At 42.5% G+C, this 12969-nt stretch overlaps 1 protein-coding gene across 1 annotated transcript in view; it reads right to left on the bottom strand.

The window, feature by feature from the left end:
- Positions 1–3557: 3557 nt before the first annotated feature.
- The window catches only part of kcnt1b (potassium sodium-activated channel subfamily T member 1b), a 47602-nt gene continuing 38190 nt past the window's right edge, over positions 3558–12969 (bottom strand). Inside the window, exons 21-31 of the mRNA XM_076270263.1 lie at positions 12649–12754; positions 11921–12093; positions 11265–11336; positions 10821–10955; positions 10356–10467; positions 9750–9851; positions 9528–9611; positions 9263–9391; positions 7803–8100; positions 4014–4098; positions 3558–3725 (exon numbers count right to left, since the gene is read on the bottom strand). Coding sequence (XP_076126378.1) covers positions 3608–3725; positions 4014–4098; positions 7803–8100; positions 9263–9391; positions 9528–9611; positions 9750–9851; positions 10356–10467; positions 10821–10955; positions 11265–11336; positions 11921–12093; positions 12649–12754 — 1414 coding nt within the window. The 3' untranslated portion in view covers positions 3558–3607. The remainder of the gene's footprint in view (positions 3726–4013; positions 4099–7802; positions 8101–9262; positions 9392–9527; positions 9612–9749; positions 9852–10355; positions 10468–10820; positions 10956–11264; positions 11337–11920; positions 12094–12648; positions 12755–12969) is intronic.

Raw genomic sequence — 12969 nt, 5'->3', positions numbered from 1 at the left:
CAACGAGTACGTCTTCATTGACCTCCTGCACGAGGTGGTGGAGAACCAAGGACGCTGGACCAGAGAGAGATGGAAGCAGACTCACTTAAACAGACGAAAGTTTCAAGTGAAATATTAGCTTAATTATCAACTGATGACACTGTTAATCACTGTATGTATTTAACCTATTATGTCAGTATATATAATGGTGAATGGTTTTGGATAAGTTTACCACTGTATCTGTGTGCCCTATATAATTATGGATACTTCTTGTCATAGTGATCAGACTTTAAGATGAATCATGGTTCTTCTCACACACAAACACACTGTTTTTAGCTGCATGCAGCATTTATTATTTCAGTCTCGCATGTCAAGAGGAACACATACTTCCAATAAGAAATTGTACAAAATTAATTTTGACACATTTGTTCTCTGGACATTTAAAAAATGTCAACATAACAAAACAAATAAACAACATAAATAGGTCATTACAAATGTAATATTTTGATCATTTTGGCAAAACAATGAGCATGCAAGGTCCATGTGAACTATTTCTACTCATAGACTCACAAGGTACTTCAAAAAACTGAAACAGTGATGTGTAATATCACCTTCGGATCATGATACAGAATTGTACAACAAAAAAAGCAAGCTATACCTCAAAATACATGCTTTATGTGCATATCCTTCATGACAAATGGTACAAGAGGAGCAACACTGGTAAGCTTTCAGTGGAGTACTGGCCTTTATGAGTTAGAGAATGCTATCGAGCAATGGCTTAGCTTTCAGTGAACTATAGAGCCCTCACCAAAGGCCACGACTGATGCTTTGGCACTAGTTACTAGATGTGGCATGCTCCAGGGCATACTGGGTGGAATGGCCTTCCATCCTTTTAGTCAGGTGTTACTTGGCTGTCTGTCTGACATACTGCACATGCTGCCACTATGTCTTTTGGGTACATCAGAACCACCCTCAGGCACTACTGATCAACTACAACATGCAGTATTGGATATGGCTGTTGATCTAAATGGGTTCTCTTTAGATCTCAATGGCAAGGGTCATTTTAGTGTTAACTAGCCCAGGAGAGAAGAAGTTTTGGCAAAGTTAGATGGGGAAAATGTTTCATTTTAAGGCTTATGACGCAGGTAAAATTAAACAAGAGATATTTGCCAATGGCTAGTTTGAAAGATATGCTGATGCAGAACAAGTGTAGCTGGGATCTGGGATTATTCTGCACATAACTTAAGATATTTTAATGAGAGACACAGAAACGAAGCACATTCACTTTCATAAAGTCTATGATATTCAAGTCATTCCAGTCCAGACATCCCATCATGTGTCTTTGCTGAATTGCTCTGATAAAAAAGATTCATCGTACACGTTTTCCCTCTAAACTGGGGTTGCTCTCCATGCCCTATTAAACCTTTTGCAGAGTAGCATGACTGCCTTTGAGCTGTGTCTATATGCAAAAAAAAAAAGATTTTTAATGAGCCAAGCCCAGTGTGAGATTAAGATGTTGCGCTCCTCAACTGTGTGGTTTAAAGTTTAAAGGGTCATGCTATTTTCCACTCCTTTTCTCAAGGTAGATCTTAGTGCAAGAGTTTTTTAAATGCCTTTCATGTCCTATAATTAACATTGAAATAATATTTAAATAAGCAGGAACATACATAGAAATCACTGAATTCATCTCATGAATATATACAATGAATAAAATCACAAACTATAGATATAACAGCTTATAGATATAACATAATGGACATTGAAAGAAATAAATGCTTATCACTTTGATCAAAGTTGATCAAATATTTCATGTTACCGAAAGCATTTACATATCTGTACATGACAGTATCATTTTCACATATAGCCAGTGCACTTCACAACGCTGATGCTCTGGCAATGAGCCACAGCACCAACCGTCTACATCCCAAATTCTCTTAAAAAATAACTAGGAAAGATCTGTTCCTCTTCCCCAGTGCCCGTACTGCTCTCCTCTCGTCATATGTGTGGGGAAAGTTCGATACAAAGTACCATACACCAGCCTGTAACCTATGAGGTAAGAAAACTGCCCACTCCGCATGTATTTGTAGTCCTATAAAACACGAGGAGAGCTGGCATTTGCCTGAAGGAATGATTGGTCTACTGAAATAGGAGAGAGAGAGAGGGAGGGAGAGAGAGACAGAGAGCCCTGGTTCGGTCCACCTCTCGGGGAATGTGGCCATGGTTGAGTGTGTCAGTGTGGTCAGTGTGTTCACTGCCCTACACTTCGGGGAGGGGTAATGAACCTGACACAGAGAGTGTTTGGACCACTGAACATGCAAGTGGTTTTATAAGGTCTGTTGTGCTACACAGAGACCCCCCCCCCCCCCACCGTTCTGGCCAAAACCAATGAATCTGGTGAATTTAAAAAAAAAGTGGTTTGTTATGAGGATTTTGATACATTTTTAGTTAACATTTTTAAGTTAACATATACTTAATTTACAAACATGCATTAGATCAGACAAATGAAGAGCTTTAACAAGCTTGAGGGAAAATATAGCAATATGTGCTGACAAGCTATGTGCCAAGATAAAAGCCTTGCTTTGAAAGATTCTCAGAAGGAGCGACTCTTCTTACCTGCGAACATCAGTGTTATTATTCTTACATAATTCAAGTTTTGCATTGAGGGACATTCATATAGATTATCAATGTGATTCAGATTTGGCAAAGTGCAGATATGAAATCTCTTTAAGGATTTGTGCTTTACAAAATGTACAGAAATCTGTGAAATGTGACAGAAATAACTCAAATCTGATCTGATCTCAAGTGCCAGCCACAGTAAAGATCCCTTTCTTCTCAACTGGACTGGTACAAAAGGACTGTACTGACCTCTTTGGTCCTTCAAACACTTTCACCATCCAAACCTTCCCATATAAAAGTGATACATGGAACTAGAAAGTGTTTCCTGTTGAACAGTAACTGCCAGTAGCCGTTGGAGGCCAGAGTGTGCATGGCTACAGGCTTGAACCTGTAGTATGGAATGAATATGAAGTGATGAATGTTGAAGTTGAAATGAAATGAAGAAGTGTGTGTGTGTGTGTACACTGTGTACCCATGTGTTATGCACTGTGTGTACAGTATGTATTTGTGATTTAAGAGTGTGTGTGTGATGTGTGGGAAAGGCTGTGTAGCAATATTGTATTATGGAATTGGTATGGCATGAGTTCAGCGTGTGATGTGAGTTCTGCATGGGGTTGAGTATGTGAAGCGAGTGTATTGTTTAGTATGAATAGTATAGTATGAATCAGGTGAGCACTAAATGGATGGCTTCTCCTCTTCTTCTCCAGTAGCAGCAGGTCCCCACTCCAGCAGATGGGGGAGAAGAGCAGGTGAAGAGTGGAGGTGGGATGTGTGTGTACCTCATGGCAGCTGGTAGTGTTATGTGTGTGTGTGTGTGTGTGTGTGTGTGTGTGTGTGTGGGTGTGTGTGTGTGTGGGTGCTGTGGGTGGGATGATGCGCTACAGTAATTTAGGGTTGGAGAGGGAAAGTGAACAAGGCTCTGTGGTGGCTCTCGGCGGAGAGATTGGAGGGGTGGAGGTGGGGGGGGGGGGGGGTCAGGGACTCAGGCAGTCGGGGGGGATGCTGGCGACGCTCAGAGGTCGGTCTCGTCTCGAGTCTCGGCGGTGTACTCCTGGTGAACCTTGGCACTCGGCTGCCCGGCCGGCATATCATCGGGCATGTGCGCCAATGGGTCGGAGCGAATTATGTAACTAAATAGAACAAAGACAGAAAAATAACAAATAGGAGGATAATTACATAGGCTGCAAGGAACTTTTTTGGTTGCCTGCCACTTTGCTTCCATGAGCATGACTCACCATACATCTCACAGTCACGAAACTGATAACTCATTAGATACAGAGGTCTGGCTGGGTTCACATAAGCATGCAATTGCTGCTAAATTGAGATGTGACTCATGTTTGATTGACGGTTGTTGTGCGTCAACCTCCGGTGTTGGTTTCAGCGATTAAGTGGCGGAGGGATCTAGCTAAGGTACGTACACAATGTCGTTCAGCTCGAGGATGGTGTCTGGCGCAGGGTTGATCAGCACGTACGAGAGAGTGTTCTGCTGATCGTTCATCTCATCTGGAAAAAGAAACGTTGATCAAAATGGGGGAAGATCTGTCAAACATGACAAAGTCAATTCTATTTGTTATTATGTCTTATTTTCTAATCAGAAGCATTCAAGATTAAATATAGATAGAACATCACTCCAATAACATAATCCAAGTGGGCAAAACAATAGCATGTGTTTGTGCAGGGGGCAGGGGGCATGTAAGTGTGTGGTCTCGTGTGTGTGTGTGTGTGTGTGTGTGTGTGTGTGTGTGTGTGCCTGTGTTTGTGTGTATGTGCACTAGGTGCAGGTGTCTGAAGCGTTGTGTCTACGTGTTGTTGAGCGGAAGGTCGACCTGAGAATGACGTACAGTAGATGTAGCTTGGCATTGGCGGGGCGGAAAGTGGAAATAAACAGAACTAAGCATTACTGGAAAGTACTTCACTGCTCCGAACCCACCTGTGTTTGCCACTTAACGTGTGCCAAGCCGAGTGAAAGAGAGAGAAGGACTGACCATTACTGACAGGGCACGGCTTAAGACAGGACGCCCATGCAGCTGCAAGATCTCCCATGCGCTGAGGGGCATGCAGAAAACGTCCGCATCCAAGGACAGAAACAAGAAGTCCACACCCACCCCACCCCCCCACACCAAAGTCCACGTCCCCGAAACCACCCCCCCCCCCCTTCCCCCAAGTCAATCACTGAGTCTCACAACGTCACCAAGTCGCCAGGTTGCCATGCCAACACACAGCTCCCAACAGACAAGTGCCAACTGACAAGAGCAACACAGAGGCATGCTTGCAGCATTCGTCAGGTAACCTAGCCAAGCTCGTTGAGGCTCGACCGATCAGAGTGAAGCAAAAGACATTCAGTGTGAGCTTTGAAAGGACACATACCAGGACATATGAGCAGAGGGCTTACAGTATGTGTGTGTGTGAGTGTGTGAGTGTGCGTGTGTGTGTGTGAGTGAGTATAGTGCCTTATAAAACTGCCTCGTCTGGGAACGTCTACCCTGTACTTATTGTATGCTGTCCACTGTCTGGCGGTGCAACATACAACAGTGTTTGTGCAGGGCCGCGCCTATAACCTTGGAGTTATCAGGCATGCTCCACCAGCTCTCACCCACGGCACTCACAACTTCAGCTGCTTGAAAACCCTCAACCAGGAAGTGTGTCTACTCAAAACACATGCTCGGTCCTAAAGAGCATGTGTTCAAGACAATGTGTACTGTATGGCCAGTAAACTAGAGCTCGACTGTGTCCTTTCAAGCAGACACAGTGTGTTCTGCTCCACTCTGACCAAACATCCTGCAGTCAGACCCTCGCCATGTCCGTACTGTAAGTGACGGTACATTCAGCAAGTACCTGTCAAGTAAGTAACCTTTGTCATGTCAGTACCTTCAGTCAGTACCAAACAGAGGAAATACAAATAGATTGTTGTTAGCCTAAATGGAGCAATAATGGTGTATATCACTGTATACTGAAGGGTTTGAGATGGCCTTCCTGAATAACCATGTTCCCTCAAAGCCTGGTGCTAAACCCAGGTGTGTACATGTCACCTGTCTCAGCCCATTTCTGTTCATCCTCTATGGGGAATAAACCATTGGGAACCAGAGCTAAAGGGTCATTGGTGTTGTCATCATACGTACAGTTTTGTGAGGGTCAGAAATTAAGCTTATGTGACCGGCTTACCTGTGTCATTGGACTGTCCATGTGTACAGTATATGTGTGTATATATAGTGTATATGTTATGTGTGTTTGTGCGGATGTTTGTGAGGATGTGTGTGTGTGTGTGTGTGCATATGTATGAGTATGTGTGTGTGTGTGTGTGTGTGTGTGTGTGTGTGTGTGTGTGAAAGTATCTTCTACATTTGAGGCCACACATCTTATCTCTTCAGATTGACTGAAGGTGGTTACGAACTGGGTTCAAAAACAGTGTTATCTGAGAGTCTGATTTTAGTGATGCAGATTTCCCAGATACCATCTTGGCCTCTATTCAAACCCCTGTTCACTTTCATCATCAAACCATCACACCTGCTCTCTTAAGCAAAGGGAAATTAAGTAATTAAGACACAATGGTAAGCCAATTGTGTTCCTACCAAATTAAGGACCCAACACACACATTTTAGTACGGATTGCAGTTTAAGAGATTTGTGTTTTTTTTTTGTAGGGTGTTTTATAGCGATTCCATGTGATACCACAAAGAGGTAAAATCTGCATGACTAATAATAGATAATGCAATCAAAATGCTCATTAACCGTCAGATACTAAGTACTGAGTTTAAAATGCAGAGAATAATGCTTTAATTGCTCGTATAAATGTTCCCACCAGTTACCACTGTTTCATCAAGCTATATCCATACTGAACATATCTGAAGTATCAGATTACTGTGGATTTAAAATAAATGAGAGACTGTTAATTGGAGGAATTCTGGACATTTGTGGTGCTATGAAGTTATTTGTGGTCTCTGTCAGCAGGGGGCGTCAAACAAGGCAGCAAAACAATTCACACAAACACTTCTCACAGGTACACCCCAGTGACGTGTCCTTGGAAGGTATTACCTTGCAAATATCCTAGATTTACACGATTCATCACATCGCTTGCGGTTAAATTAGCTACGTCCTCTGAAGAAGAGGGGGAAAAGAAGAAAAGAGAGGAAGCAGAGAAGAGAGAGAGAAGAGGTCAGCCAAGCAGCAGATACATAAAACATACTTCATCACAAGAACAGGAAAAGGACGGAGGCAGGACAGAGTGCTACAAGCGTGTCATGCTGAAATGAAATTGAAATTAAATGTAATCAAAGCCCTCACACTTGGCACACTCTGTGGAAAAAAAAAAAAACTCTCTTTGAGACGTATAAGTAAGCATACCAATGTGCTGGAGATGCATACTCTTCATAGTTGTTCTCTTTTAAGAAAAACAAAGCATGGCGTAAAATATAAACATGAAAAGAATCAGAAATGTGAAAAGAGCGTGCCAAGAGAGAGGGCCATAGTGCAAAATGCACAGTGAAATAAATCATATGCATGGATGGACAGCACACGCTGAAGAGGGAAGCACTGGTTTAGAAAAGGTCTAATATGGTTTAGAGTACATCTCTGCTGCATATGACTAATGTCATGGGCAACCAACTGTACATCATTTATTCATGATTCATATGTAATAGACAGTAGTATCGGTACTCCTTTAGTGGGAAATATGATAGTGGATCAATATGTTTAATATGAAGAACTAAGGGTAATCTGAAAGTTATTCAAATCTAGTGACAGAGTACAGTATTAAAATGATGAAGCAGAACACTTATCCTCTCTTCAGTATATTTTGTTGAACCAAAATGATTACGTGGAGCAAACTTTTAAAGTAAAAAATTGAATAAATGATCAATCTGACTATCTGCCAGTCTATTCTGACCTCTAATCACACACAGACATGGAAAGGTGTGAGATGTCACAAAAAGTGAAGTCAAGATGTAATGTGATGTAACGATGAGTGATGGGACAATGTTAAAAGATGGATAGGCCTTATTGCATTGCATCTACTATTAAATGTTCTAAAAATACCACAGTGAAATAAGTTATATGTATAACTGCACAAGTTAATACTGCCTAACCTGGTTTATTTCATGATTACAATTTAACATTCAATATGTAAGTGAATTGTAATATTTTATGACTAATGTTTTAAATTGTAATAATGAAATGAATCCTTCTGGTCCTGCATGCTCCTGGGGAGATTACCGTATCCGACGGTGGGCAGGCCCAGGTGCTTCATGCGGTTCTTGACCAGCTCGGACAGCTCCTGCCTCTCGGAGCGGCGGTACATGTTGAGGCGCTGCTGGCTGATGCGCTCGGCGCGGCTCGGCGGTTTGGCGCTCTTGCGGCTCAGCCGCCGCGCCCACTGCATGCTCTTCTTGCGCAGCAGCGGGTGGTCCGACTGGTCGCTGCCCATCGAGTAGCGGTGCGACGGCTTCTCCTTCCAGGACTCGCGGCGGTCCCGCGACTCCTCACACTCCTCCATGTTCATGGACACTTGGGACTGCGAAGGGAAGCGTGGTGGGCACTGAGATTAGATTTGTTTAGTTTGAAACATTGTACTTGGGCTCCAAGAAATACTTCTTGAAGGGAACGTTTCCATCTCAACAGATCTTAATCAGGCAAATAAGAACTTCTGTTGAAGATCTGTTGAGATCAAAACGTTGCCTTTTTAGAATAAATAAAGTATTTCTTGTAGCCCATATACAGTGTGCAGACCATCTCCTTCTCTCTCTCTGACACGTTTTGTCTGGCACCTGTTAAAACATATTTTGGATCCACAAATAGTTTGAAACATTCACAAATTAAATAGCAATGTGTGAAGCAATAATGTGTTTGTGTGCTAACCAGCTAGCTTCAGATGGTATTCTCTCATAATACCACTTCTTTTTTTTATCTCAAGAGGTGCTTTCTCGCATACATGCAAGTCAATGGAAGAGTACCATTATGGACATAATAGTGCATTCAAAACAACTCAAATTTTACACATAGTCCTTTTAATCATTCCCCAGCCTTAAAGGCTAACAAGGCTAGTGCTTATAACCAGTTTCAATACAGGTGAGAGCCATAGAGTCCCCCAGGATGGATTACCATTGTGTTACAGGTCAACCCAGGCCAAAGCCGTCACCCATTTACAGCTGGGTGGATTGAGATCATGCAAGTACACTGCCTTGTCCAAAAAAGGTGACCACACCACATGCGACCACTTAGCTACATGCTCTGTCAGGAATGAAGAGACCTGAGAGAATATCACAGCGCAGTTAAACTATTACCAGAGCTATTAGCGTGGGACCATTATCATGTGTAACATTGTGTTCTCAGACCGTGAGCCATAGCACAGCACATTTCAGTAAACACAGACCGGTGATGTATCGATGTGCCAGCGTGTGGCTATTTCAACCCTGAAAAAATAACAACCAATTTCATAGCAATGAAAGGAAATTATTATATAACTAGATTTGCTGTGAATACAAAGCATTTTCAGAGGAAATGAATGTGCTACTCGAACACATAATCATAAGGAAATGGCTACAAATGTCCTCTACCAAACCACAGAATAAGACCCCTTCACAGTGAGATAGCCTGAGCCTAAAATACCATAATAACTCCATAGCGACATGAGAGAACTAAAATGAGGGTGTTGTTTATGAAGGGCCCTTCCGTACCTCTGAGGAGGAAAACATGTGGCACTCGGTGCGGTAAATCCCAATAGGAATCTCTGCACTGGTGGAGCACAGCTTCTGGAACAATCTCCCATAGGTCCGGATCCAAAGGTCTTCCTCTGTCACCTTCATCTAAAACACACACACACACACACACATACACACACACACACACACACACACACACACACACACACACACACACACTTCAGGAAACCTTAACACTGTGCATGAGATAGAGAGGCTCAAGTCATTCTGCTGCTCTTACCATACAGAGGTATCCCGAGCCTGGCGTTGTGTCCAGCCCCAAGAGAAGTCTGGCGATGGTGATCATGTAGTCTTTCACAAAGGACTGTGCACAAATAGCAGGACGGAGGGAGTTACACACATTACAGGCAGTGCTCAGCAGACAGAATGGGATGCCAGCACATCAGCAGCACATCACTGGATCTACAGTAAACTGGCACTCCACTGTAATTCTCTCACTAACCTGGTAAAGGAGTGTGTCCAACATGCTGATACTGAACACCCTTCCTGCAGCAAATGGCAGACGAAACATGAAGGCCAGGTTTGATCCTTTATCACGCTCTATCTGTAGAAATAAAATAAAAAATTACAAGCCAGTTATATGATCAGCATTCCATGTAATATTCAGGTGATTTCTTTCCACTTAAAGGAACCATATGTAAGAAATGTATTTCATTTAATCATAAAATGGCCCTGATATGTCACTAGACATTAAGAAATCATGTTCATTTCAAATACTTATATCACTGACAACAGTAGTCTGGCCAGGATATTTGTCATTTAAAAAGTGAAGTTGCAGCCCTCAACTGTTGTGTTTTTTCATGTCATGTTGTGTTTTGGCCTCATGCGCCACCCTCCACCTATCTACTAATCACAAAGTTAGTAGTGTTTCGGCATCCAGGTTGGCAACCTCGAGTCAGGGGGGAGGGGATACAATGCTCTACAGTAATTTGAAAGTGATTGTAGTTCCAGTTTTGGCCACGATCTTACATATGGTTCCTTTAAATGCAGCTGCAACAGCTGAAGACTTGACTAAACATGTGTGTTGTGGTCAGTGTCCATCTTTTACCTTCTCTAGTTTGGAGAGGGCGAGCGAGTAACAGTCTTTGGCTCTGAACTGCATGAATCTCATGTTGGACGGATGGGTGAGCTCAGTGATAATACTGAGACTAGGAAACAACCTGAGGTTTCAAAAGAAAAGAGAGAAAGAAATAATTATATAGGAAGAGCAGAAGAGAGAGAGAGAGAGAGAGAGGGGAGAGAGAAAGATTGATGAAGAGAGACAAAGAGAGAGGGACACAGGCAGAGAATGGGGATAAACACAGCTTACTTCACTGTAAGAATGATCACTGATTACAATGGCCAGTTCCCTCATGTGCCTGAAACATGGCAATTACAATTACAGATTGGTAGAGAACAGCATAGAGAACTTACACAGGGAAAACGGTTACCTTTCCTGAACATGGGTCTGTAAGACAGCAGTCTTAGGATGTAGTATGACTAGAGTTGGGTGAACCGTCTACAGTCGCTCTACCTGAACATGGTCTGCACATTGACAATAGTCTTGGCGTCGGCCATGTAGTCCTCCTCTGCACTCATGGTGCTCTCCTTGTCCACCACCACCAGGTTATCAGCGTAGATGATCCCACACTGGAGCAGGTTATCCAGGCTGCCAATGACAGCACACGCTAATCAATCATTCATATTCAGAGCTCAATAAGGCAACGTGTGCTGTCAACGGGGAGTAACGCTTCAATCAATGATACAGCATCAGCAAAGCATCAGCTGCTACCACTATTGTCATTTTCAGTAGTAGGCCTACAGTATGCAATTACAGCTCATTACAACTCATTACAACAAATGCTTCAACTTAAGTTTCAAAAAAATTGTGATATGCTATTAACTGACAACAATACTAGTCATAAAAGTACAAATAACTGTGCTAATGTTTCTCAAGGCGACTAAGACTCAGACCTACTTGTCAATATTTCCAACCATGAAGTATACCATGGGAAAGCAACAGATGGCTTCCAGGAAGTGATTATCAGGCCTGCAGGGGAACATAAGGAAGTTAAGATTTCAGCACATTCACCATGTTTATGGAGCATTGCCAAACTCCTTATTTACATATTTGTCTGACTAATTAACTGCCCATTTTCTGCTCCTTCTCAGAAGTAGGCTGGCTCTGATTGAATATGCAGCTGAACTATGTATATTAAAGGGCATTATTAAAAGTATATCAATCCTTACTATTTTAAGAGTTATAATCTGTGGATAGACAAACTTCACTGGGTATATTAGTCCTCATACAGGAGGCAATACGACCTTCAGCATACACTCAAGAACAAAACATTATGATGACTGAACTGATGAAGTAGACTCAAACAGCTAAGAGTAGGCTAAAAACATTCCAAACAATTAATGCTGAAATTACCAGGTCCAAAACTCTGCAGTAACCCTAAACATCTCAAACAATTGGTCTCACACAAAAAGCATTAAGGAGACTGAATTAGGCTGACCATTAAAAAAGTGAAAACAGTTTTCTTTTCTCATAACCAACCCCTCAAGAGTTGTTAGAGCTTAGTTTTTAAAAACCCCTTTATCAGTTGGTGAGGGAGCGTTGGCTTCTCTTACGCATTGTCCAGGAGCAGCACGATGGGGTTGAGCTCTTTCTTTGGCCGGTAATAAGCTCTCAGCGGCACTAAGAAGTTGTACAGGCCGTTCCCTGCCGTCTCGGCGGACACAATTATGAGCTTGTTCTTAAAGCCATACGCTTTGGCGTCTTCAAAGCTGTTGTGCTTGCAACCCTGTAGAAAGGGACAGTGACTCCATGTTACAGCACAGAATACACACCGACAGCTATATAAAAAACTGATACTTTTTTATACTTTTTTACTTGGTTTAGAATCAAGGGTCATTATGTCTGTACAGCATAAGGACTGGGGGTTAGGCTAGCTGTGACAGTCAAAATTCAGGAAAAGCCAGGAAAATTATTTTAATGGTACTCATAGGGCTCATTTAAATGTAGTCATCACTCCTGCATAATAAAAAAGTCAATTCCTCGGAGACAGCGATATAATTGCAGTCTGTTTTGTTCACTAAAATAACAAATTATAATGGCCCACTTTAACACTTTTTTCAGTCCACTGTGCTGTGTGGAAAGTAGGTTAGCTGTGCACACAGAACCGAACAGAAATTACTGTATGCAGGGGCTGCTCCCCACCCCTTATTTTTTGTAAAAATTCTAATTTCTAATTCTATCTCCTCCTTCTTGAGCACACTCTGTTACAGTCTGTCCTTACAAAACCCAAGGCTGCTTTTTTTTCTCATGCTAATTGGGAAGGATGTGGTGGGCGGCTCACCTTGTCGAGTCGCAAGCAACAGAATGGAGCCTTTTGATGTAGGAGGTGGCAGAGGGTTGGCGAGCTCCCAATGTACGGCGAATTGGGTGGATATCCTTTCACATATCTGAAATGCAGATAAATAAAATGTTGAAACCCTCATCAGGGAGCACAGATGCATTTTGTCTGCTTCCTTCTCGACAGTAGACAGTATACATTCCACTGCATCACATTTAACGACTTCATCCACGCTTCTCAAGCAGAGCTGAATTGCCCTACTGGCAGGACTGCAATGTTAATGTTTCACCACAGGTAGGCGCTGTGGACCCACGTTAGCAGAAG

Source organism: Alosa pseudoharengus, unplaced genomic scaffold (assembly GCF_046254945.1).
Source record: "Alosa pseudoharengus isolate Yale_2024_CS ecotype anadromous, Long Island Sound unplaced genomic scaffold, YU_APseudo_1.1 YU_APseudo_1.1_scf_6, whole genome shotgun sequence".
Classification (NCBI taxonomy): Eukaryota; Metazoa; Chordata; class Actinopteri; order Clupeiformes; family Clupeidae; genus Alosa; species Alosa pseudoharengus.
This window is presented reverse-complemented; position numbering and strand designations above follow the sequence as displayed.